Source organism: Chaetodon trifascialis, chromosome 5, assembly GCF_039877785.1.
Source record: "Chaetodon trifascialis isolate fChaTrf1 chromosome 5, fChaTrf1.hap1, whole genome shotgun sequence".
Classification (NCBI taxonomy): domain Eukaryota; kingdom Metazoa; phylum Chordata; class Actinopteri; order Chaetodontiformes; family Chaetodontidae; genus Chaetodon; species Chaetodon trifascialis.
Genome location: NC_092060.1, coordinates 29,283,253 through 29,308,120, shown reverse-complemented (window position 1 = coordinate 29,308,120; position 24,868 = coordinate 29,283,253). Strand labels below are relative to the sequence as shown.

The following is a 24,868-nucleotide window of genomic DNA, read 5'->3' as shown; positions in this document are numbered from 1 at the left end:
GCCAAGTGTCAAAAAATGACAACGGTGTGATTTTAATGATTTTAGGGCTCAGCTGAAGACTTTGAAGGAAAACTAAACTCGAAAGAGAGTTCACGATGTCTGACATTTTCTCATCTCACAAATGGTTCAGTCCGCCTGCCCGCTGCATTGAGACAAGAGGAAGAGGAGGAAGGAGGAAGAGGCGGGAGGAGGGGTTCAGGGGAGCCAGATGATGCTGGCAGCGGAGGGAGGAGGAGGAGGAGGATCCTGTCCGCCGGCAGCAGCAGCAGCAGCGCACCGAGCTCCTCTCCATCACATGTGTTCGGAAGAAAAAAATGGGCTCGTATCCAGACACGCGCTGCTAGAACAGACCTCTGTGTGGCTTCAGCTGCTTTGAAATAACCGAGTCTGCTTAGAAAAAGTCTGCGGTGGGATTATTTTAACACTCTTTTCCTGAAATGCTTCCCTGCTCATCATCCGCGCAGATGGAGGGATGCGGGGAGGAGAGAGACGCGCACATGCAAACAGAGGTAAAGCGAGAAAAGGCACAAAACAGCTCCAGCGTTTGCCTCTGATCCAATGTATCCTGCACGTGAAGCGTTTGAAAGGTGTGTGAAGAGAGCCGTGTGTGTCCCGGCTCAGATGGCTAATGCCTGCCGGCTCGATTCGCCGGCCGGCTTCTCCTGGAGGTTATTGTATCATCAAAGCGCCGGACCCCTCCCTAAATCTGCCCTCTTCTCGCCATTTAAGCGGAGAGAAGAAATTATTCTGTGTACGAGAGGTAGATTTTGGTGGTTTCATGGGGAAGTTACATGATTTCTAAATGGATTTTAATATATTTTTACAAAGAAATGTGCAGGCAGTCTTGTTCTGGGCTGCATGTCTGAATTCAGTCCTCTAAAACAGAGAAAAAGCCTCGCCTCAGGTGTGATGTGATATTTAGTTCATACCTCAGTATATTTCCTCCATTCGTCCCTCACGTGCCTCTAATGTGCTGTTTGGTGGAGGATTTTACCCTGAACACCTCAGTATAAGGTTTGAATACAGTGGGAAGTCAGCCCACATCTCCTCCTGTAATGCCTTGCTTTGCACACCCAGGAATTGAACACACAACCCTGGTAGTGTTTGTTAGCTGCACCCTTTGATGTGCAAGGATCAAATCAAATCCCTAAACCTGCAGGATAAACAGTGCCTTGCTTCACTGCATGAGTTAAACGTGGAGCTGAACCCTCCACCTTCGCAGTGCTTGTTAGTGCCTTGCTTTCCTGACTGACCTACAAAGAGGGAATAGAGCCGACAACCCTGCTCTGCTCCACCTGTTTACTTTTCTACGAATCTAACCCATTAATCTAACCCAGAGAAGTGTTAACGCCCTGCTCGCCCATTGACCTACATAAAGAGAAACTCTTGTCATTGCATTGGGAATGGAACCGCTAACCTCTCCCCGCCTTCCTCCAGTCAGTCTTAGTGCCTTGCACCCTCCATTGTCCTGCAAGGAGGGAATGAAACCAGCAACCCTGCCTTGCTCCAGCTGCAGTGTTACAAAGTAAATTTGCCTCCTAATGCATGTAAGTGTCAGTGCTGCTGTAGCTACTGAGATACTGGGAATCGAACCCACAACCATGAGGGTGTGTTAGTGCTTTGCTTCACCTGATGGCACTCACTGCATTTCAATGGGAATGTAAGCGCTTCCCTCTCAGTGTCTTGCTCCAGTCACTGCGTATCATAATCAAAGACAAAAGGTGAATTATTCTGTTAGCATTCAACAACTACAACTCCCATAATGCTTTGCCAGCTCGTCTGCAGGTATATGAGATAAGCTTTTTTTTACATTTCTAAGCAAAAAATCATCTTGAACAAGCTTATTCTTGAGCTTTTTGGGGAAACACTTGAAATGCAGCTGAAAGCTCGTAAGTGGACCTTGGAGCTTTGATTAGTTTATACAACACGCTCATAGTTTTATTTGGGCTCAAATGAAAAGATGTTGAAAGTTTTCAAGCTAAACATGTTCAGAGTCATGTTCTCAGATTTAAGGTCTCTGGACTGTTTTATAGATCAAACAATCCACAGATTTCTGGAGAAAATGAGTGGGAGAGTAATCGAGTGAGTGGCAGTCGGCCTAATGGACAGAAAGCTCAGCCCTTTTCAGAAAGACGGATGAAATAAAACTCTCTCCGTCTGTCTGGCTAATGGAACAGAGTCTTCATGTGTTGGTGGGACGTCCATCCTGGCCTGATGGAGGATGTCCATCAGGCGTTTTTAGATGGCTAGCTGGTGTAAGTAACCCCAGCAAAGAAGAAGAATTGAATGAAGCGAGAATACAACATGTTGCTAACAAAGCTAAGCTAACATAGCTTAACCAAACTGATGCTTGTGAGTCACTTTGATTTGTCTGCTGTGTCATTAGATCATGAATGGAGTTTACATGTAAAAAAGAAAAACCGTGGTCATGCGTGTCCGTACGCGCTGAGCAGCACAGGGAATCGAACTGCTCACCCCGGCAGCGGCAGTGCCTTGCCGTGTGCCGGTGCACCGCAGCCCTTGCCGGGCTCCTCAGGGAAATCTGAGCTGACAGTGTGTGAGACTGCAGGTAGAGCTCGGGGAAAGTGGGCCAAGTGCTTCCTGCTGCTGGAGGAGAGAGAGAGCGATGCCGAGCGTCCTTTTTGTCCTTTTCGTCTGCGTGTCTCAGCTTGGATTTGTCGCAGTTACGCCCATTCGGAGACTCCGATGGCAGCACCTTTGAAACATCTGTCATTACTCAAACCAGGGCGTGTGAGGTTCAAGGACATTTTGACTAAAGTGTGCAGCATTCGTCTGGTTTTAGGGAAGGTTGGGGGTGATGATCCGTCCACGAGATGCTTCCCAAGAAGTGCTGCTCTTAAGTGGATCAGATGCCTCGTTTGCATCTGACGTTAACATGCAGGTGTGATCCATGCAGTGAGACCACCAACAAGCTGAGAGGCCGCCTGACTCTGCATCTTCCTGCTAGCTTAAGCCTGTTAGCAGAGCGAGCCTTCCCTCATGTGGGAACCACTGATGCCGTCCATGGCGTTGCTTCCTTTGACTGGGGAAGTGTCATGTCCACCAGAATCACCAGCTAATTTCCAAAATAAGATCTGATCAGAATGCAAAGACATTTTTAATGGAAATACACGTGATGATGCATCCAGATACCGTGCAGACCACAAACATGCAAAGCTGAATTTAAATCACACTGAGTGTACTGATTAGACTGTATCAGCCTGGGATGAACAACACGTCCCGACTGCTGACAAGAACAAACAGCAGTGACCTCTTCATCGGTCGGCTTGGTCTGTTTAGCTGTGACTGATGACCACCTGGATGTTAACACCTGCTAAATACAGTTTGGTCACTCTGGGATTTTTCCTGGCTTTGTAAGTGGACACAGATGCATCACTAAACAGCTGGTGAGCCTGCACTGGACATACGAGAGGCCACAAAGGACACACCGGTGGTGTCCAGCAAAGAATTCTGTTCCTCTCAAACTCATTTGGTGGGTTTGCTCAGAGTATCGTCTCTCTTGTTGCTTAAAATAAGTTAAAGATAAAAGACAGAAGTTGCATTACAGCTCATGTGCGGTCTGTCCTCTTTGTCCAATCGTGAGCTGGACTGTGACACATGAAACACCTGTGACCTGACCAGCCTGACGCCATCACTGAAAGACCAACTGTGTGATGAGTGGCGATGCCGTTTGTCATCACTGAATGAAGGAAGATGTTCGATCAAAGGTAAAAAAAAAAAAAAAGTTAGGCATTAAGAAACCATGACTGCGACGTTATTGGTCTAAATCTGATGAAGCTTCGGGGGTTGAAGCCTCTTGTTACTAACTGGACCGTGGTCAGTCTGCATCCTGCATACAGGCCATTATCTGTAGTAGATGATTGTACACGCATTCAGTTCTTTCTTCTGGGGGACTTTTTTCTGTGTTTACTGTTACATTTGCTGATCAAGAGGTCACTGAATGCTTCACGACTTCCAATTACCATTTTAAAGGCAGCGTGCGCAGAGCTCAGCGGCGCTGCAGATACTCCACCGATGACTGTGGTCGCTCAGGAGGCAAACAGGCAGGAGCTCCAGCTCTGACGATGCCCTTCCCTCGTTAACCTGAGAGCAGACGGGAGAGGAAGGAGGATGAAAAGATGTCGCCGGGTTCGGCAGGAAAGCAAATATCAAGGGACGGTCGGGGGTTCAGAGAAACCGTGAAGATCTGCAACTTTTTCACTTGAGCTGTGAAAACACATTTTGTGCTCGTCTGCTGTCGTACGATTCCTCTGCTTAATGCTCCACCTTTGAGTTTTCTTCCTGTTTCCAAGTCAAGAATGAGCCTCCAGTTTGTCCTTGAGCGTCGACGGCCTCTGTTAGCCTCAGTGACGTCTGCAGCTGCTGCTGCTGTCACCCAAGTTTCCTCCCTCCAACATCCAAAGCAGGCTCCTCCACAGCTGCTCCTCCTAAATATAGCACAGCATGGGATCCTTCCAGCAGCTCCTGTGGATGTGAAAATGAGTCGTTACGGCCTTTCTGCCTTTTGTAGGGCAGCCGTCAAGTCAGCAGGGGCAGAGAGAGTCGGCCTGTTATCAGAAGCGATGGGCTGTCGGTGTTCAGATGAAGGCCAGGCAACATTTTGAGATGATGGAGAAGGGCAGTGCGGGGGGGTGTTTATATGGAGAAGATGGTGCAGTGCTGCACTTTCCTGGTCTCCTGAGACAGAAGTGTTTGCTGCTGCTCATTATTATCCACACTAGATCTTCTGCTTTGTCAGTGTTTTGGTTCGCTTTGTGAAGTGAAGCACAAACTTCATGTTCTGCTGCCTTCATTCGTGAGTGCCTTCATCAGCTGAAGTGTTACTTATTAACAAATACTGCACAGAAGCACAGTGTGACGTTCCACAATGAACGTTTGTGTTCGTGGATCTCAGAATAACAGCAGTCGTCCTCCTTCAGTTCTTGTCACAGATCAGTTTCATTTACCAAAGAACAACAGTGCAAACACTGAATTATATCGCCAAAATGACAAGCACGGAAAATGAAGTGTGAAGACTCAGTGGCAGCTGTCAGACGCCGTGTTTAGTAGTTCTTTATCATGTCAGACATGTTTACAGTCTCCCTGTGTACTCAGAAAATGTGTTTCAGCATTCAGTTATTTATAGTTTGATAAATAAACGCTCTCTCTGTGTAGATTATGCAGGCCGGCATGTTCTGATAGCTCATTCCTGCAAATGATTCATTTATACCTTCGAATTCATAATTCACCCATCGCCCTCAAGGTCAGCTCTGACTGACCTGGGACCTGGAGTTTCACCTGTCCGGTGGGGAAGAAACTGGAGCAGGTAGAGCTGAAGTGATGATCCTGAAGTACAGGAAGTACAGTCGAGCCGCACTGCAGGGCCAAAGTCCTGATCTGGACTCTGCCGTGTCTTCTCTGACCTGAGCGGACTTCTGTGATTTATGTGTCAGTTGACTGGATGATATCTAATGCAGTTTTACTCAAGTACTGCAATTATTTTGAGGTACTGTTTACTTCCACTTCAGTACATCTCAGAGGGAAATGATGCACTTTTTACTTCATTTATCTTCATGCCTGTTTACATGTAAAACATTCGATCAGTTTAAAGCATTAGATTCATTCTTATATATCAAGCTGCATACTAGTATATCAAGTATTTCCACTTCTGTATTTTTACTAGTGCAGTATTTTCATGCTGTGGTATTCTTACCAACACTTCTTCCATCACTGCCTGTCTGCAGCTGTCCACCTGTCTGTCTGTCTGTCTGTCTGTCTGTCTGTCTGTCTGTCTGTCTGTCTGTCCGTCCGTCTGTCTGTCTGTCTGTCCGCCTGTCTGTCTGTCTGTCTGTCTGTCCGCCTGTCTGTCTGTCTGCCTGTCTGCCTGTCTGTCTGTCTGTCTGCCTGCCTGCCTGCCTGTCTGTCTGTCCGCCTGTCTGTCTGTCTGTCTGTCCGTCCGTCTGTCTGTCTGTCTGTCTGTCTGCCTGCCTGCCTGTCTGTCTGTCCCCCTGTCTGTCTGTCTGTCTGTCCCCCTGTCTGTCTGTCTGTCTGTCTGTCCCCCTGTCTGTCTGTCTGTCTGTCTGCCTGCCTGCCTGTCTGTCTGTCTGTCTGTCTGTCTGTCTGTCTGTCTGTCTGCCTGCCTGCCTGCCTGTCTGTCCCCCTGTCTGTCTGTCTGTCTGTCCCCCTGTCTGTCTGTCCCCCTGTCCCCCTGTCTGTCCCCCTGCCTGTCTGCCTGTCTGTCTGTCTGTCTGCAGCTGTACGCCTGTCCGCCTGTCCGCCTGTCTGTCTGTCTGTCTGTCTGTCTGTCTGTCTGTCTGTCTGTCTGTCTGTCTGCAGCTGTACGCCTGTCCGCCTGTCCGCCTGTCCGCCTGTCTGTCTGTCTGTCTGTCTGTCTGTCTGTCCCCCTGTCTGTCTGTCTGTCTGTCCCCCTGTCTGTCTGTCTGTCCGTCCCCCTGTCTGTCTGTCTGTCTGTCTGTCTGTCTGTCCGTCTGTCTGTCCGCCTGTCTGTCTGTCTGTCTGTCCGTCCGTCCGTCTGTCTGTCTGTCTGTCTGTCTGCCTGCCTGTCTGTCTGTCCCCCTGTCTGTCTGTCTGTCCCCCTGTCTGTCTGTCTGTCTGTCCCCCTGTCTGTCTGTCTGTCTGTCTGTCTGTCTGTCTGCCTGCCTGCCTGTCTGTCTGTCCCCCTGCCTGTCTGTCTGTCCCCCTGTCCCCCTGTCTGTCCCCCTGTCCCCCTGTCCCCCTGTCCCCCTGTCTGTCTGTCTGTCTGTCTGTCTGTCTGTCTGTCTGTCTGTCTGTCTGTCTGTCTGTCTGTCTGTCTGTCCCCCTGTCTGTCTGTCTGTCTGTCTGCCTGCCTGCCTGTCTGTCTGTCCCCCTGTCTGTCTGTCTGTCTGTCCCCCTGTCTGTCTGTCTGTCTGTCCCCCTGTCTGTCCCCCTGCCTGTCTGCCTGTCTGTCTGTCTGTCTGCAGCTGTACGCCTGTCCGCCTGTCCGCCTGTCCGCCTGTCTGTCTGTCTGTCTGTCTGTCTGTCTGTCTGTCTGTCTGTCTGTCTGCCTGTCTGTCTGTCTGTCTGTCTGTCTGCCTGTCTGTCTGTCTGTCTGTAGCTGCAGGACAGACTCACACAGACACAGAAGTGCAGGAAAATATGGCCTCTGTGTTATTAATCAACCTGTGCAGAGGCTGCAAACACCTGTAACATCTGTTTCTGCAATGACTTGACAAAAGGAGTGTGTGAGTGGGACAAACTAATGTTTCTAATTTGAGGAAATGAGTCATTAATGTTTTTAATAACAGCACAAACTACAAACACCGACGTCTGTAGGTTGACCAATAACTGACTCATCGATTCAGGCACCAGTTTGTCTTTTTAAAGTGCTTCGAGATGAAGTTGTAGCAGCTTAGCGTGCAGCCTGTGTGTGTGTGTCTGACTCACTGTGTGTGTGTGTGTGTGTGTGTGTGTGTGTGTGTGTGTGTGTGTGTGTGTGTGTGTGTGTGTGTGTGTGTGTGTGTGTGTGTGCGTGTGTGCGGTAGCTGTGGCCTGTACTCTCAGTCTGTGGTGGAACATGATCTAATGCGTTGACCCTGCTGTCTCGTCCTGCAGTGCAACAGACTGACGGAGGAGAGAGACGAGGCGGAGCGACAGCTCAAACACATCAAGAGAGGTGAGTCCAGCTTCCTCCTCAGCCTCCTCCTCATCACAGACACCAAGATGCAGGAATGATTTCAGCAGCAGGACACACAGACAGACCTCCTGCACCCCTTCACTAAATAAAGAGAATGAAATAAAGATGTTTTAAAGATCAGTTACAGAATTTTAGATCTTTGAATTAAATATTTTCATCAAGAAATCAAAGTACAGACACTTTTAGACACACTGGTGCATCTCTGGAGCTTTCAGCGTTGATTGGCCAGTTCTTGATGAATCCTCAGGATATTTATGATTCCCTGACTTTTCACCTGGTGACACCATGAGGTTGATGTTTTTGGTTCAGGGTGAAATGTCTGAACAGGTACTGATCCCTCAAAGGTGAATTGTAATAAATTTGGTGAGCGCGATCATCAGGTAATTAGCACGTTAGCATGCTAACTCACTAAACTAAGACTAAGGTGAACATTGTAAACATGGAACCTGCAGCACATCATTATCATTGTGACCACGTTAGCATGCTGATGTTAGCATTTAGCTCAAAGCACATAAGTATGGACGCAGAGCCTCCTTATCCTATAGGAAAATGATCGACTATGGACGTGATACGAAGTTGGCTTGAATTAATGACGGTTAGTACTCAGAGGATTTAGGACAGTCTACAGACTTAATGACTACCAACAGTTCATGTGTGCTCAGGTTCATTTTCACCTCCAGATAAAATCATGTAGATGATCTGTGTGTGTTGTTGGACCATTATCACAGCTGTGGTGAGCTGCAGTTACCTTTTAAAAGGTGCCACTGACGCTTCCTCCCACCTCCAGTCAGACAGGTGACACCTTCGCTTCCTCCCCCCCCCTCCCCTTTCACACCTTCTCTCCTCGCCTCTGTCGACGTGACATCACCGACACCTCCTCCTCTGAATGGATGTGTTTGAGGAGAGGCGGGGAGGGTAGCCCCCGTTTCCATGACGACTGTCAGGTTAGCTAGCCAACAGCAGGAGAGCTTTTGTGTTTTGGGGAGTTTAACCTCCGATTGTGCCGAGCGAGGAGCTGGACCTCAGTCACTGACGCTGCAGCTTCTGTCATGACTATTCACAGAGGTAAGAGAGGACGTTTCACAGCTTCTATGAGCAGGAACAAGATGTCAGAGTTAATGGGCGTCATTGTCAGGCGTTCAGGGCGGCGTCCTCCAGCTAATGTGAGGCTTTGTTTTACAGAGGAAACAGAAGCTTGTATGGATAAATTATTGTGCTAAATATCAGTGAAGGCTCTTTCAAACTGTTACAGGATCGTAATTCAGACCTTACAGCCGTGAAGAAGATCAATGTCTGATCAATTAATGACATGTTCAAAGTTCAAAGGGTCGATGTTTTTGTGCATGTCGACATTGTACATTTCTGCGCACCATAAATACGCAGAAACTGTACGTTTCTTTACTTTTGGATTTTAATTTGGTGCTGTGTGTTCATGTCAGAGGCCACATGGTCAGGGGTCATGGGTCGTCTGCTGGGCAGTGGTCTCGCTGAGCTGGTTTGCAGAATCCCACAATGCCATCATTTTATTCTGGTGACAGTGCTGCTGCAGGAGATAATGAGGTTTTCCTAATTTAGTCACAGAAAAGGGGTCAAAGTTTAGTCACCTGTCTGTCTGATGATTGTTCAGCAGGTAACAGGAGAACCAGGCACCTGCAGCTCACCTCAGTGTAATATTTCAGCTCACATCTGCTCCTGAACTGCTCAGTAAGACAGGAAGTTGATGAGTGCGTAGCGAGTGGATGAGGGCCGAGGTTTGTCTGAGCCTTTCTGGGTGAATAATGTTCTGAAACGCTCTGCTCTTGAGGAAAAGCTTCATGGAGATCACCACAACCTGACGAGCGACACAGATTACGGTAGCTCTTCCATGAACCAAGCTGGTCACTGCATGTGGTATACAGTGGACGTTAGGGAAGACAGATAAAATGTCCAGCTGATGTTTCCTCATAGCCGTCATTAGGCATTATGTATCACCTGCCAGTTATTGATTGATCATGTTAGACAACGCTGCTCTGGCCAATGTGCAGGATGCAATTAGGTTTGGCTGAGGGCCACTTCTGTCAGCATGGTTCAGCGTGGGCCGAGAGTTAGAGACGCAGCGGAGACATGGACCTCTGGGCTGTGAATATTTCCAATTTGTCCGCGTTTGAATTGTTGGAGGTTTTGCAGGTGCACCTGAACATCTGGACGTCTCACAGGCTGCAGTGTAGATTTTATATCATTTTGTCCCTCTGTTGGACAAAGATGAAAAGCTGTAAGACAAATGGATGACGAGTCCTTCAGCTGGTCTCAAACCCAGCATACGTTGTCAGAAACATGTCAAAGACTGTCTGCAACAGCAAAACTGGACTCAAAGTCTTCAGACTCAGCAGTTCAGCGCTGATCCTCCTTCTTCCCGTCACTTCATACGTTCAGTCTCTCATTCATTCACTCATTTATTCATTCACTGCCTCTCCCCAGAGAAGACAGCAGTCGCTCTTGTCATGTTATTCCCATGAATAATTGAAACCTCCTGTCATGAATTATTCAGCAGCAGAAAATGGGGGAAGGATGAGTGCGTGTGGGAGGGGGCACTCCTGCCTGACTGTTTATCCATTGTGGCCCTTCAGAAGCCCTTTCTACCTGCTCCTCCATGTTTGATGGCCGCGTTTTAATGAAGTTAATGAGGGAGGCTTTTTGGCAGCGGGTGCTTGAATCCAGGCTCGTTTGAATCTCAAAGGCCGGACGGAGCGAGTTCAGCACAGGTTAAGTGACTGTAAAACAGTGAAAACATGACCCGACCCGACACTCATGGAGAGATGACGCACTCGTCTCACGGTGGACGAGCACACTCGTGATCGCGCCGCAGTTAAGATCTCGTAGATTAGTCCTGAGAGAAAGAACTGCACAGATTCATGGTCCCCAGAGGATCAATCCTGATGCTGTTGGTGATTCCTGGACAGCTCAAAGTTTAGGCTTATCCAACATTTTAGGTCAAGACTTCAAACATTAACAGCTGTGAGTGCCTTCAACACATTTATAGTGACGGTTTAATTACAGATGAAGGCCACAGATACATGTTGGTCTGACAGTGAAGATGTTTGTATACTGTATAAATACCACTAAAACTGAGCTCTGCTTTGAGCTTAATGCTAACGTAGCTAGCTTACTGTACGCTACTGTAAATGCTCTTTTCTTTTGTTGTTTTCACTCAACATGTGCATTATTGATTCATGCATGCAGGTACGATACCATGAAAGGGATGGAAGTGGGAGCGTTTTGATGCTTTAGTTTTAGTTGCATTAACATTTGGTCTCCGGTGAGAGGTGCAGTTCTTCTTGATGGGCCACATTGTGCTGGAGTTTGAAGGGCTGAAAATGTTGGTAAAAATGGGAAAACAAGCCCACACAATGCTGGTGAAGAGACCCACGATGCACACAAAGAAGAGCCCTGAAAGTAGCTCAGCTGAATGCAGTGCAGCCATTTTCAATGTTAGCATTTATAACTGTGCTTTCTGTGCCGCATCTCCCAAAAAAACAGCAGGTTTATCACGTTTGCTACCCAGAACATCACATCCCTGCTACCTTTTTCTTCTGTTTCAGCCTTAGAGCAAGATTTATGAGTGTTTCTTAGACAGCCGCCATCCTTAGCTATGTGTAATTAGCCTACGTAGCCGATAAACACAGCAGCAAGTACAAGCGACCGCTAAAAGAGAGTAAAGTTTAAATATGGGTGTAAATCCTGGAGCAACAGGGAGAGTTTCAAATGGCATCCTGCAAAGAAAACATCTGTCAGAAGCTTTCCTTGCTTTTGGCAGAAGCAGACGTTGGATCAGAGTCCGCCTGGGAGAAACTCAAGCACCTTCAGTACTTCTTGAACTTGGTGGTTCCTCTGTGTTAAAGTGGAAAGCTGCTTCTCGCCCACAGCTGTGGCTGCGTGTCCCTGAGACTTCCAGCTGCTGGGAAACAGGCGGAGCTGATGTCTCACACTCAGTAATTTCTGCTTTGTATTAAGCCAGAGCGGCAGAACGAGTCGTTTGAGAGGGAGCTCACAGGATGGGCTTTTAATAGCAGCCAAAATCTGTCGGAGTTTCACATCAGATGCAGAGAAAGAAACGAGTAAAGGCGATTTAAAGGTGATGCAAAGAAGCCCCCAAGAGGAAGCCGTGGAAATATTTTGCCTCTAAATGGAACAGATGACAAAACAGACCTAAAAAATGAATGAGACACAACAGATAAAAGAGAGGAGGGACTGAAAAGTAGAAAAGTGAGTATTTGTTGTTACCCAGAGCAAACCGACCACGTCTTCTGCGCCATCTAATGCTCCTGTTCCCCAACATGTAGCCGGAAGCTAACCGTGCTTCCACTTTACAGAGCTAACGGCCTGTAGCGCTGTTAGCTTCAGCAGCCCAGTTATTCAGTCCACTGTGCTCAGATAAAAGCCTGTGGCTGCACTTTCCTGCATTCAGGCGCTCTCAGAAATGCAGTAATTACAGGCTGAGAAGACACTGGTCTTATTTACTCGGACAGAAGACGTGATGCAGCTTTTTCACAGGGCACGAGGACGAGTGACTAATTATAATAAACACTTTTATAATAGAGCGCACATTAATGATTCATGTTGCTGTATGACGATGATTATTATCATTATCTTTGAATTAACAGTTTAATCTGTGAAATGTGAAGAAACTTTTACAAAACCCCAAATCTTCTAATGTCTTTTCAAGTCCAAACAAAGACAGAGGACAGCTGAAGAAAAGCGGCTAATATGGCGTTTTTGGTTGACAACTGAACTCAAATCATTCATTCATATTAAAAGAATTGTTGCATATTAATTAATGTTGACTAGTCATGAAATTATCGACTAATGCTTTCAACATTACGTTCAGTACCAGGAATGAATATTAAATACTGTGATCTGATCAGTGATGAGGGACTAATTGACTATTGTAATTGTTGAATTACAATAATAATAATAATAATGTATAAATCATTTATTCATTCTTCTTTTGACAGCGTAACGTGAAATTGGACAAACATTTCTGTGACTGCTCTGGCGCTGACTTTAGTTTTTCCCTCCAAAAACCCTCAAACGCACAACAAATCATATTTACAGCTGTGAATGTGTGAAGCAGGAGCTTAAGAGAAGCTCTTGAAGGCAGGATTAGTCCGTCCATTGTTCCCGGCTCAGCTCGGCCTCAGTGTTACAGATTAAACTGCGCCGCCATTAAAGCACTTCTTTCTGTTGTCAATCCTTTCCAGGCAGGAAAGTCACTTTTTCAGCCGCTGATCTCGCTCCTGAAAATCAGTTTTTCTTATTAACTCTTGAACATGAGCCTACATGAAGGTCCTGGTCCTGGTTTGGACTGGAAGCAGCGTCCTGCACGTTGGTGTGCGTTAATTCCCCGTCCAGCTTTTTCACTGCTCCGCGGTGGGATTTCACCATTACTGGATGAACGTGACTAATCCTCCAAATCATCTGTTAATGACACGCACCGTCATTAAGGAGGCTTTCCCCGGCTTCGGCTCATTGGTGGAGAACAAAAGCGGCGCTCGGATCATTACAGGTTTTAAGGGCACATCATTTCTCTGCTGAAGCCTGAACTCAGAGGAGCTGCTGACCCAGAACGGTTTGTGACAGGAGGCAGAGCCTGTAGGACAAACTCTGCCTGAATGAGAGGAAACCCTGCTGTCAGTTTGAGGCTTTCAGCGCTCTGTTATGTTCCTGCGCCTCCAGAAAAGCTCAGTTTGTGAAGTGGAAGCAGGGAGAGTTCATCTGCTGAGGATTCAGAGGTTTATCCGTCACAGACAGAAGTCACATGAGGCACCACTGAAAATTAACCAAAATCAGGCAATTAAATTTAAGTATTTAAGGGTTTTCCCTTAAATACTTAAACATGACATCATTTCCAGTTGACATGGACGACGTGTTAACGACGTCTCAGAGCAGTGAAATCGTCTTGTTGTTGCTGCTGTGTTTCATTTCCTGTTTCCATTTTTCTGTCCTCATTTTTAATGGACCTCCTCATCCTTCAGTCTACCTGCGAAGCTCTGATTGGTTGGTTGCTTTTCCATCTGGGGAAAGCAGCAGTTGCATAAATTCAGAAGTCTGGATCAGGAGCGATTCGTTGATGAGTTCGTTAAATCAATCAGAACGTAAATTCTTAAATATGCAGCGTAAAGCAGGAAGCTGCTTGTGCTGGTTGTTGGATTGAAAACCAGAGAGCACGCCTGTCACTTTGCGCCGCACGTCATTAGCTAACAGACGACTCTGCGGTACTCCCCGCGATGGCGCCAGTTGGTGGCTCCTCTCGTGAAACCAGTGGAATCCAAACCGGCCTGTAAATAGCGGCGTGTTACCCGCTCTGCACGCCTCCTGCGTCGCGTCTGACCCGCAGAGCTGCGGCTGAGCGGCGGTGCAGCCGAGCAGAGGACGATGCGCCGTGGCGTGCGGGCTGAATCGGTGGTTAAAGCCAGCGAGCGCGGCCCGGAGAGAGGCGAGGGTTTAAACGAGCCTCTGGCTGGGAGGGAGTCGCACCACCAAAGCCCATCAGGAGCATTAAACATTGACTGAGGGATTAAAAATAGATCCAGAAGCCTTCCCTGGCCTCCTTCTCCCTCGTATCATCCTCGCTCTCCTCACCCAAACCAGAGCCTGACTGGCACTGCGCGGACAGATAAATGTCAGCCAAGGGTCAAAGGTCACCTGGCTAAACGTCTGCTACAGTAAAGCTGCTCTCTGTTCATCTGCGTTCTTTAGAGGTATTTCATTTAGCTGACACTGCCTTTAAATCAGGGCCTGTTTAAGGAGCCAGCACGGGAAACTCCATGAACCTGTCATAAGATCTGTGCTCTCACCTGTTTGTGGACGAGGCAGATCAGTTTAAGTCCTCTGAGGTCTGACGCAGTAAGGCTCGATCCACTTTTCTTTAAACTGTGCAGTGTTTTTTCCTGGCAGCTTTTCCGCCTCGCTTCCCCGTTAAAGTGCCGAGTTGTTTGCCTAAATCAAGCGCTGGCGTTGACCTGACGGATGCTCGTTAGAGGGCGCCGCCTGATGCAGCAGCTTCCTGTTGTGATATTTAAAGTGAAAGTACTGAAATGAAATGATTTAAAGTGAATGCATGGATTTAATGTCACCTTCAGGGGGCGCACAAAATGTTTCTGAGGGCTGCTGTTGGCCCGCCGGCCACGCTTTGACAGCCCCTGCTTTAAATTCACATCTTCACCTCCTTTAAATATTAGATGAGGGGATTTTTACATTTTTACTCTGATGTCAGATTTCTGATTTAACGAGCTTCATGTGAGAGTTGAGGCTGTGATATTCTGCAGAGAGCTGCTGCAGAGTCACATGAGCGACACGTCACTGAGCACTAACACGTGTGGCCGGTGATAGCAGAGAGCTGAGCGGGTTTCAGCTCATCTATGATTGTTTCATGACTCACAGTTTGAGCTGTAATGCAGTTTGGGGTCAAAGTGTGAGTCATGGTTTCAATCCAGAACATTTTTTTAATTTAGTTGGAATATATGGGAAAGTTGCTCAAAGGCCTAATTATCTTTTAAAAATAATGACCTCAAATTATGTGCACACGGTCACCAGGTCCTGTGTGCACTCATACGGTCATGTTGTGCAGTGACTCTAAAGCATGAAGCGGATTGTCGTGTGGTTTTCACCTGAAAGGCCTGAGAAACAATGGACTGGATCAGTTTAGTGTTGAAGCTTTAAATGCTTTGAATCAAATCAATATACGAGCTGACTGCTGCTGTCCTGATGAGCCACACAGACCTGAGTGAAAGGCAGCTGGCTGTGCGTGTGTGTGTGTGTGTGTGTGTGTGTGTGTGTGTGTAGGGCTAATTGTGTTGCATTCAGGCCACAGAAGCAGACAGAGAAGCATTAGTCATGCAGCCTGCGAGCAGACTCCTGAGTTCACCTGAGATGGGCTCAGTGTCCCTGAAGGCCTCACTGACACACATGCAGGTACGGTGGTCGTGGTGTTCGTCGTGGTGTCATGGTGCTTTCCAGAAACCGCCCTGCGTCCCGGCTCATCGGTGCACTGAAGCACAGCAGCAGCTGACCCGAGAGGAAACATGAAGCAGCAGTTTTCTTTGATGCCATCAGTCGCTCTTCAGCGTGTCAGTGTTTCCTGCTGGATCGATAGCAGCGCTCCAGTTTACGGCGACTCCTCTGTTATCTGGATGAAACCTGAGCGAGTGCTGAGCAGGCAGCAGGGCTTCACTTACAGCGGCATAACAAGCGGTCTGCGAGCGGAAAACGGCCGACAGGCTGTCATTAACAGCTCAATTGATGTTTGTGACGGCGGCACGCGCTGAGCCAGTGTTAGCGAACGCTGCACAGCGCTGGACGAGCTGAACGCTGAGGCCTGATTACTGAGTCTGAACGCTCCCGACACACACTCACAGTCAGAGCAGTGTGTCAAAATGCACTTAAAGTAAAAGTACTCATTACAATATTATTGTTTTATAATCACATGCTGCTGGTTAGCTTGATATAGAATCATATTTGTTATATTTATGAAGTATTTCTATGTTTATGAACATAAAATTGAATTATTGAAAGTACAAGGGCCTAAAAATACCCAGTTAGAGTACTTGAGTAAATATATTTACTGACATTCCACCACTACATGTGTACGTCTCAGTCCCGATCGTTCTTTGTTCTTTCCATTCTTTACCTTTATTTGTTCAGCTTTCTGTTTGTTGTGTTTCTGTTCCTGCCTTTGATTGAAACTTGATGTTAAAAAGAGTTTTTTCCTCAACGAGGTGAAACAAAGGAGAGAAACACAGTAAAGAGGAGGGAGTACTCTGTAAACTGTAGTGACAGTACCACAAAGATCTTAAATCACCAAACCACGAGGTCAGAGCGGCGTGTGATGTCATCAAAGGAGGAGGCGTCCAGTTCTCTGCAGAGATGATGTGTTTCCAAACGAGGGGAAGGCGCTGGATGCAAATCATCGCTGCAACACGGTTCATGTTAATCTGCCTTTCTGGCTGCAACAGCTTGAAAAATATTCTGAAAACAAAGATGACATTTGTCTGAGAGGCTGTCTGACCTTCAGCGGTTGAAGGCAGGAACACCTTCCTCCTGCCCTCAGCCGTGTGTGTGAGCAGGATAATCACATTTGGGGCTTGTACATCGACCAGGAAGGAGTGTGTTACTGGGTCGGGGATGTTAGCGGCTGTAACACGATCAGCCACTGCGGCCTGGAGGAGTCCAGGTCTGCGCAGAGTGTAGTTAAGCTCAGCTGAGATCATGTTTAATGAGCAGATTTATTTAGATTTGCTTTGTGTTTGTGCAGAGAAGAAAAGTCTTATGTCTCTGATGTAAAAAGGTTTGAATCCTCAGAAATATCTGCTGGAGTCTGATCTGTTCATACACAAAATGTGAGACGATGAAGGAGGCGAAGAGGAGAGAAATGACTGGACGCTTCTGTTCAGTCCCGCCGAGTTTCTTCTTCTCTCAGTCTAGATTTTAGCAAAGTCTCATAACTGGGTCATTTTAAAATAGCTGAGGACCAGCCGAGCTGTGGTGACACGTTCGACAGCTGCGAGCGGCGAACAACCTCAGGCTCGCTGTTTTTTTAGCGTTTGCTCGCTGATCGTCGTCTCGACAAAACATCAGGACAGAGAAAGCGTCCTGCTTTCATGCAAATGCAGCTCTGCCTTCAAAGGGAGCTGCGAGTTTGTTTCAGTTCAGACGGAGGAACACATGAGTTACACAGCTCCTCGTTAAAGAACGCACCTGCTCCCTTTTCAGAGGACGAAACAGGAAAGAGCTCGACTCACATGTTAAATCTTTAGGCTCATAGTTTCATTCACTATTTAAAATGAACAACACGAGCTCAATTTGTTTTAGTAAATGAAAAGCAGCAGTTTGCTTCCTCTGCTGATCAAACAGTGTCTCAGTCTGTCTTTATTCCAGCGTTTTTGGGCCTCTCTCCTCTGCTTTGCTGATTTGATCTAATTTTACAGATTCAGCTTCTTATTCTTTTCTAAATATGTGAGAATCCTGTTAATGAATGGTCCATCAATACTCAACCAGCACGTATTAGTGACTGAAGGAGATTTTATTTCCAAAGTGGGGCAAAAGTAGAGTTGAGTGGACCCTCAGCTGTCCTCACACATGTTCTCAGGGATGCACATTAAGGTGAAAATTAAGTTAATTAATAATTAATATTAATTAATCCTGTCAAAACTGGATGATTGTGTCACATTCAAAGACATTCAATGCCTGACGATGAAATGATCTGTGTGGCAGAGTTTTTAAATCAGTTGTTCCACTGTTAATAGAAATTATGCTGTGTGTGTGTGTGCGTGTGTGTGTGTGTATGTGTGTGTGTGTGTGTGTCCTCCCGCAGTGTCTCAGATGGTGATTGAGGAGGTGAGCGTCTTGCAGACTCAGCTGGAGATCGAGAAGTCGTGCCGAGAGAATGCAGAGGCCCTGGCCACAAAGGTCTCACACACACACACACACACACACACACACACACACACACACACACACACACACACACACACACACACACACACACACACACACATAATCAGGGCTATAAGATGGGTGTTATCAGGGTCCAGCTGGCATTAGCAGAGCAGAGTGAAGAGCTGAGTCAGGATGACACTGCACAGTGAAGATGGACCACGTTATCAGTCTGTTAGCAAAGACTGTCCTCATGTCCAAATCTGAGAAAGTTTACATGAAGGCACATCATTTATTTTTACTGTTAGAATATATGTAACATAAAATATTTGTCACAATGTTGAACTCTGTGAACTTTGACCTCCAGCTCAACTGTGAGAACAGGAAGCTGAAGTACCTGAGCCTGTCGTCTCGTCCCTGTTTGGACGAGCTGCTTCCCAGCATCTCCGACTGCATCGCGCTGGAGGCGGACTCGGACGCCGACGCCGCAGACGGAAGTCCTGACACCTTCATGCAGTACCAGCAACAGGTTAAAGGTACAAATACTTCATATTCTCACGGCACCAACAACAGGTTAAAGGTACAAATACTTCATATTCTCACAGCACCAACAACAGGTTGAAGGTACAAATACTTCATATTCTCACGGCACCAACAACAGGTTAAAGGTACAAATACTTCATATTCTCACAGAACCAACAACAGGTTAAAGGTACAAATACTTCATCTTCTCACAGTATCAACAACAGGTTAAAGGTACAAATACTTCATATTCTCACAGCACCAACAACAGGTTAAAGGTACAAATACTTCATATTCTCACAGAACCAACAGCGGGTTAAAGGTACAAATACTTCATATTCTCACAGTATCAACAACAGGTTAAAGGTACAAATACTTCATATTCTCACAGTATCAACAACAGGTTAAAGGTACAAATACTTCATATTCTCACAGAACCAACAGCGGGTTAAAGGTACAAATACTTCATATTCTCACAGTACCAATGACAGGTTAAAGGTACAAATACTTCATATTCTCACGGCACCAACAACAGGTTAAAGGTACAAATACTTCATATTCTCACAGTACCAGTGACAGGTTAAAGGTACAAATACTTCATATTCTCACGGCACCAACAGGTTAAAGGTACAAATACTTCATATTCTCACAGTATTAACAACAGGTTAAAGGTACAAATACTTCATATTCTCATGGCACCAACAACAGGTTAAAGGTACAAATACTTCATATTCTCACAGTATTAACAACAGGTTAAAGGTACAAATACTTCATATTCTCACAGAACCAACAGCGGGTTAAAGGTACAAATACTTCATATTCTCACAGTATCAACAACAGGTTAAAGGTACAAATACTTCATATTCTCACAGTATCAACAACAGGTTAAAGGTACAAATACTTCATATTCTCACAGTACCAGTGACAGGTTAAAGGTACAAATACTTCATATTCTCACGGCACCAACAACAGGTTAAAGGTACAAATACTTCATATTCTCACAGTATCAACAACAGGTTAAAGGTACAAATACTTCATATTCTCACGGCACCAACAACAGGTTAAAGGTACAAATACTTCATATTCTCACAGTATCAACAACAGGTTAAAGGTACAAATACTTCATATTCTCACAGTATCAACAACAGGTTAAAGGTACAAATACTTCATATTCTCACAGTATCAACAACAGGTTAAAGGTACAAATACTTCATATTCTCACAGTATCAACAACAGGTTAAAGGTACAAATACTTCATATTCTCACAGTACCAGTGACAGGTTAAAGGTACAAATACTTCATATTCTCACGGCACCAACAACAGGTTAAAGGTACAAATACTTCATATTCTCACAGTATCAACAACAGGTTAAAGGTACAAATACTTCATATTCTCACGGCACCAACAACAGGTTAAAGGTACAAATACTTCATATTCTCACAGTATCAACAACAGGTTAAAGGTACAAATACTTCATATTCTCACAGTATCAACAACAGGTTAAAGGTACAAATACTTCATATTCTCACAGTATCAACAACAGGTTAAAGGTACAAATACTTCATATTCTCACAGTATCAACAACAGGTTAAAGGTACAAATACTTCATATTCTCACAGTACCAGTGACAGGTTAAAGGTACAAATACTTCATATTCTCACGGCACCAACAACAGGTTAAAGGTAGAAAATACTACACATTCACTCTTGCACTTGCTTTCTCATCAATAGTAACAGGTGTACTCTGTAATAGTACTGCTTGTGTAGTACATGATATTCAGGGAATAAACATCCTGTGTGTTCACCTCAGAGCTGAGGGAGACCGTCAACAGTTTACTGGAGGAGAAGAAGAGTTTCGTGTGTCAGATTCATGAGCAGCAGCGGCGGATAGAGGAGCTGACTTCACAGGTGAGGAGACGCACCTGTCCAGTGAAAACCACGTATCTCCAGATTTCTTCAGCTGAATAAGCTCTTTAAAAAGCCTCTCGGATCATACGTGGTTCTCACAGGACAGCCATGTTATAAACGCATGATAGACTATGTTAAAAAAATAATGCAACCAAAACATCTCTTTGACTCTTTACTGGTGCCTGGTTTGACTTTTCTTTCACTCTGTGCAGTCAGAGAAAGATCAGGCCGAGATGAAGGAGCTCCGTGAAACTGTCGCACAGCAAAGCAAAACCATCAAGAGATTCAACAGAGGTGAGTCACAGCAGCAGAAACGCAGCGAGGCTTCAAACGACTGAAGGAGAAGTCAGAAAACACTGAAGCTCGCGAGTGAAAACGTCTAAAGCTAACAAACGTTTAGCCTGATGTTCTGCGTGTGTCTCTGCAGTCTCCACGATGGCGGCTCAGGAGTACGACGGGATGAAGGAGCAGCTGGACTTGGAGCAGAGCTTAAGAGTCAAAGCTGAGACTTTTGCACACGAGGTAAAGAAACGATGGCAGAAACACGACACAGACGCACTGCGACGCACAGCGCGAGAGAGGCGGCAGAAGTGTTCGCGTTAAGCTCGGAAGACAAACGTGTTGGAAGCTGCATTAACACATTTTTTTCCCAGCAGACACAAACATCTCACTCCAGTTATGTTTAAGTCCAACATTCATTCTGCTATTAGCTCTAGTTTGGCCTCCACCAGCTCCACCAGCTGTACTTAACTTTAAACGTAGCCTAGTTTGAGCGTTACGCTATTGTAACATTAACTTAACTTAACATTAATGCAATGCTGATTTTTCTCTGTGCGTCATTTCTTTAAGTCAGATGGAGGAAAATCTTCCATCTTATTGGTTGCACAGTTTTGGGTGCAGCTAAAAGAATAAAGTCTGCTTCATCCTGCAGCTTTGGGTTGAAGCTAAAGTTTTTATGCAGCACAGCTTTGACTAATCTTCACATGTGGGTGTGAATAACTGAATGTATGTGGATGAAAACATCCAGCTCACATCAGAGGAACATAATCTTCACGTTATTCATAATCTCAGAGTTTCTCCTAATGTTTTCCAGTTTTCTGCTTCAGCTCTCTGAAGGGATCCAGTCGGATGACATATCTGATTTCCATGCATTTAAAGCTGTGTGATGCTGCTGCTGTTAGCCGCAGTGATAACATGACCTGCATTGCTGTGTTGGTAATTGATGTGTGAGCTAATAACCTTGTGCCTGATTAATGAAATGTCCTGAATGTGATGTTTACTGACCTGAAAGTGAAAAGCCTGCAGGATTAAAGCAGACTGTGTGTGAGGGACACACTGGGATGGTGTGTTGGTAGTTGAAATGTGGAATCTTCACCTCCCTCCTCTCCTTTTGTCTTCCCCTCCCTTGCTTTGGCCATCTTCTTCTTCCCTACCTTCTCCCTCTTTCTGTTGCCCTCCTCCTCCTCCTCCTCCTCTTCATCCTCTGCTCCCTCCTGCAGATGCTGGTGAAGCAGAAGGAGGCCAACAGGCAGAGCATGCTCCTGCTGCAGAGTGCCGAGCCCAGCATTCAGCTGCTGAAAGCTCTGGAGGACGTCGCTGCCGTCACTAAAACCCTGGAGGAGGAGCGTCTGCAGCATCAGCAGAAGGTAAACCCGAAAACCTGTGCAGCCTCAGTTCCTGATTGGTGGAGGCGGAGCTCACTCTGGCAGAGCTGATGGCGGCTCGACGGACAGAGAGTTCAAGTCACAGTGAAGAAGTCATCATCAGTTCAGTTTAGCCAGCTGACGGTGCTCTTCAAGGGAATAGCTGCAGACTGACTTTTGTCCACTGGGGGGCAGCAGAAACAAGTTGTGAACACACGTTGAACTTTACGCATGCAGCAGTTGTGGAGCATGATGATGATTCGTGTGGAGTCGTGTCGATAAAGGTCCAATATTCACTCTCTTTTAGCTCTGCTTTGGTCTCTACCAGCTCCTGAGGGAAATATCTGGCTCTCATGGCGTCGAGAGGTCATAAAATAACAGTTAATTATAGTCTTGTTTGCTTAAATAATGTTGATCTCTAAAGGTGAACAGACGAGGTGCAGCAGATAAAGTCTATGAAGAGCCTCGGTTATCAATGATTGTGTTTATAATAAGTAAAAAGCAGCTAATTGGCTGTTTCTCTCATTAGGCTCCATCTTTTTTGCTGATTGGTGGAGATTAATTTCATTTCAGGCTTTTTGAGTCGTTCACACATTAGTGTCACATGACTATCTAATCTCTGATCATGGACTCCCCTCAGTTGTGTAGCGATGAGCTAAATCATATGGTGTGTGTGTGTGTGTGTGTGTGTGTGTGTGTGTGTGTGTGTGTGTGTGTAGGTGGAGAGCCTGGAGGCCCAGCTGGAGCAGAGCTCTGTGAAGAAGCAGCTGGAGGCTCTGCAGAGGCAGCAGGAGCTGCTGGAGGTGGAGAAGAAGGAGGTGGAGGGACGACTCGAGAAGGCAGAGAAGAAGAACAAGGAGCTGGAGAGCAGAGGTGGGTGGAGGTGGTGGAGACGCGCGTGCACACACACACACAAAGCAATATCCTGTACACACACAGCATAGCAACAGAAAATCCTTGTTTCTGATTGGCTGGCAAGTATCTACCTGGACACACACACTTGAAACCAAGGAGAAGGATTTAAACACACTTAGACATAACAGAATGAACTGATGACTGTTATTGATCCTAAACTAGAATCTGATAGCTGATAATCATATTTATCAGTTATGAGAAATTACAGAAGAAACAATAAACAGGGGTGTTGGGAGTACTGGGATTAATGTGTTTGACCCAGTTTGCAGCAAATCAGACTGAACTCCACAAAGTCTGATGTCAGCTTCTCTGATCTGAGGTCTGCCATTTAAAATGTTTTAAAGTATTTAATGAAAAACAAAGAACATTTCTATTTAAAATCCTCTTTTACAGTCAAACGTTGGCGCTCGTCCACAGGATTTTATCTACAAAGACCCCAAAAATGTTTAGAGACGTAATGAAACTGAGTGTTTTTGTGCTGCCCCCCCCTTTCACAATTAAATCTTTATTGTTCTACAAACTTTTACAGTCTTATTTCAGGTTCATTGTTTTGATGTTTTGTGTGACATGGAAATGATAAAACCTCAGTGATTAAGAGAAATTGGCTGCTGACTCCAGCACAGACTCACTGACCCATCTGCTGCAGGGAAGCTGGCAGGATCTGTCCCCGCGTGCAACATGGCGCCTGTGTGTGTTTTAAATGGGTCACATGCAGTCGAGGCCAAAACCGCCAACGACTTCATTCAGAGGCCGTGAAAAGGACGATAAACACAGAAGCCTCTTTCACTCTGCTGCACCGTGTGCGCAGATAGCGTGTTGGGCAGGAGGCTTCACTCTGGAGGGAAACCAGGAGACTGTGGACCTAAAGCATCCGCAGTACCAGCAGTACTACTGTAGTACACGTCAGTAGTATTAACTGTTTTCCTTCCTCCACAGTCCTCGAGCTGCAGGAGGAGACCCAGAAAAAGACCGCCATGACGACCAGCACGGGACCCCCTCCCCCCGAACCTGGAGTCGCCCCGCCTCCGGCCCCTCCCCCACAGCCGCCCCCTCCCCCTCCTCCTCCCCCTCCACCCCCTCCTCCGCCTCCCCCCTCAAGATGCAACCCCCTCAGGTGAGGAACAACAAAGCAAACACACGTCCGCAAAACGCTCCGTCACACCAAAGTGATGTCAACCAGACTAATGTGATGTCCCTCAGAGCCTGATTTACTGTCCACAGCTTCGCATTTCCAGTATAAAGTGTCCTCAAAGCGTCGACCAGTGGCGCAGGAAATGTGTCTGTGGCATGTGAATTACTTCCTGAACAATCCCCCGATCCACATTTTACAGCTGTGAAAATGTGAGTGACAGTAAAGCTGTCAGCGACGACGCACTGCGGCGCTGATTCATGAGCATCTGAGAGCTGAATATTCGGCTCTCCGTGGAATAAACCACTGAGCGTTTGTTGCACTGGGAGCAACAAATAAGTAAATGAAGTGCATTTAATCTCCTGATTGGTCCCACAGAATGTAAACATTCTCGTCTGTCCGTCTCGCAGCTCGCTGATAGCCATCATGAGGAAGTCTTCCAAAGGCTCGAAGGCCTCCGTGAAGGCGGAGCAGCCTCCAGGTGAGTCCTTCTACACCTCTTAGTATTAGACTCATGTGCAGCAGTGGAAGAAGTACAAAAGTACGAGCACCAAAATATACTTAAAGTACCAAAAGTACTCATTATGTCGAATGTTCTGTCTCAGAGTAATGTCTTTTATGATATTGGATTATAATCACTGATGCATTCATGTGATTTACCAGCTG

At 46.2% G+C, this 24,868-nt stretch overlaps 1 protein-coding gene across 1 annotated transcript in view; it reads left to right on the top strand.

Annotated features, from left to right (window-relative positions):
• Nucleotides 1-199: 199 nt before the first annotated feature.
• Nucleotides 200-24,868, top strand: part of shtn3 (shootin 3) — a 29,873-nt gene continuing 5,204 nt past the window's right edge. Inside the window, exons 1-11 of the mRNA XM_070961928.1 lie at nt 200-509; nt 7,594-7,654; nt 18,024-18,118; nt 18,453-18,621; nt 20,418-20,515; nt 20,728-20,809; nt 20,943-21,037; nt 22,015-22,161; nt 22,878-23,031; nt 24,010-24,187; nt 24,613-24,683. Of these exons, the coding sequence (XP_070818029.1) occupies nt 438-509; nt 7,594-7,654; nt 18,024-18,118; nt 18,453-18,621; nt 20,418-20,515; nt 20,728-20,809; nt 20,943-21,037; nt 22,015-22,161; nt 22,878-23,031; nt 24,010-24,187; nt 24,613-24,683 (1,222 nt within the window). The 5' untranslated portion in view covers nt 200-437. The remainder of the gene's footprint in view (nt 510-7,593; nt 7,655-18,023; nt 18,119-18,452; nt 18,622-20,417; nt 20,516-20,727; nt 20,810-20,942; nt 21,038-22,014; nt 22,162-22,877; nt 23,032-24,009; nt 24,188-24,612; nt 24,684-24,868) is intronic.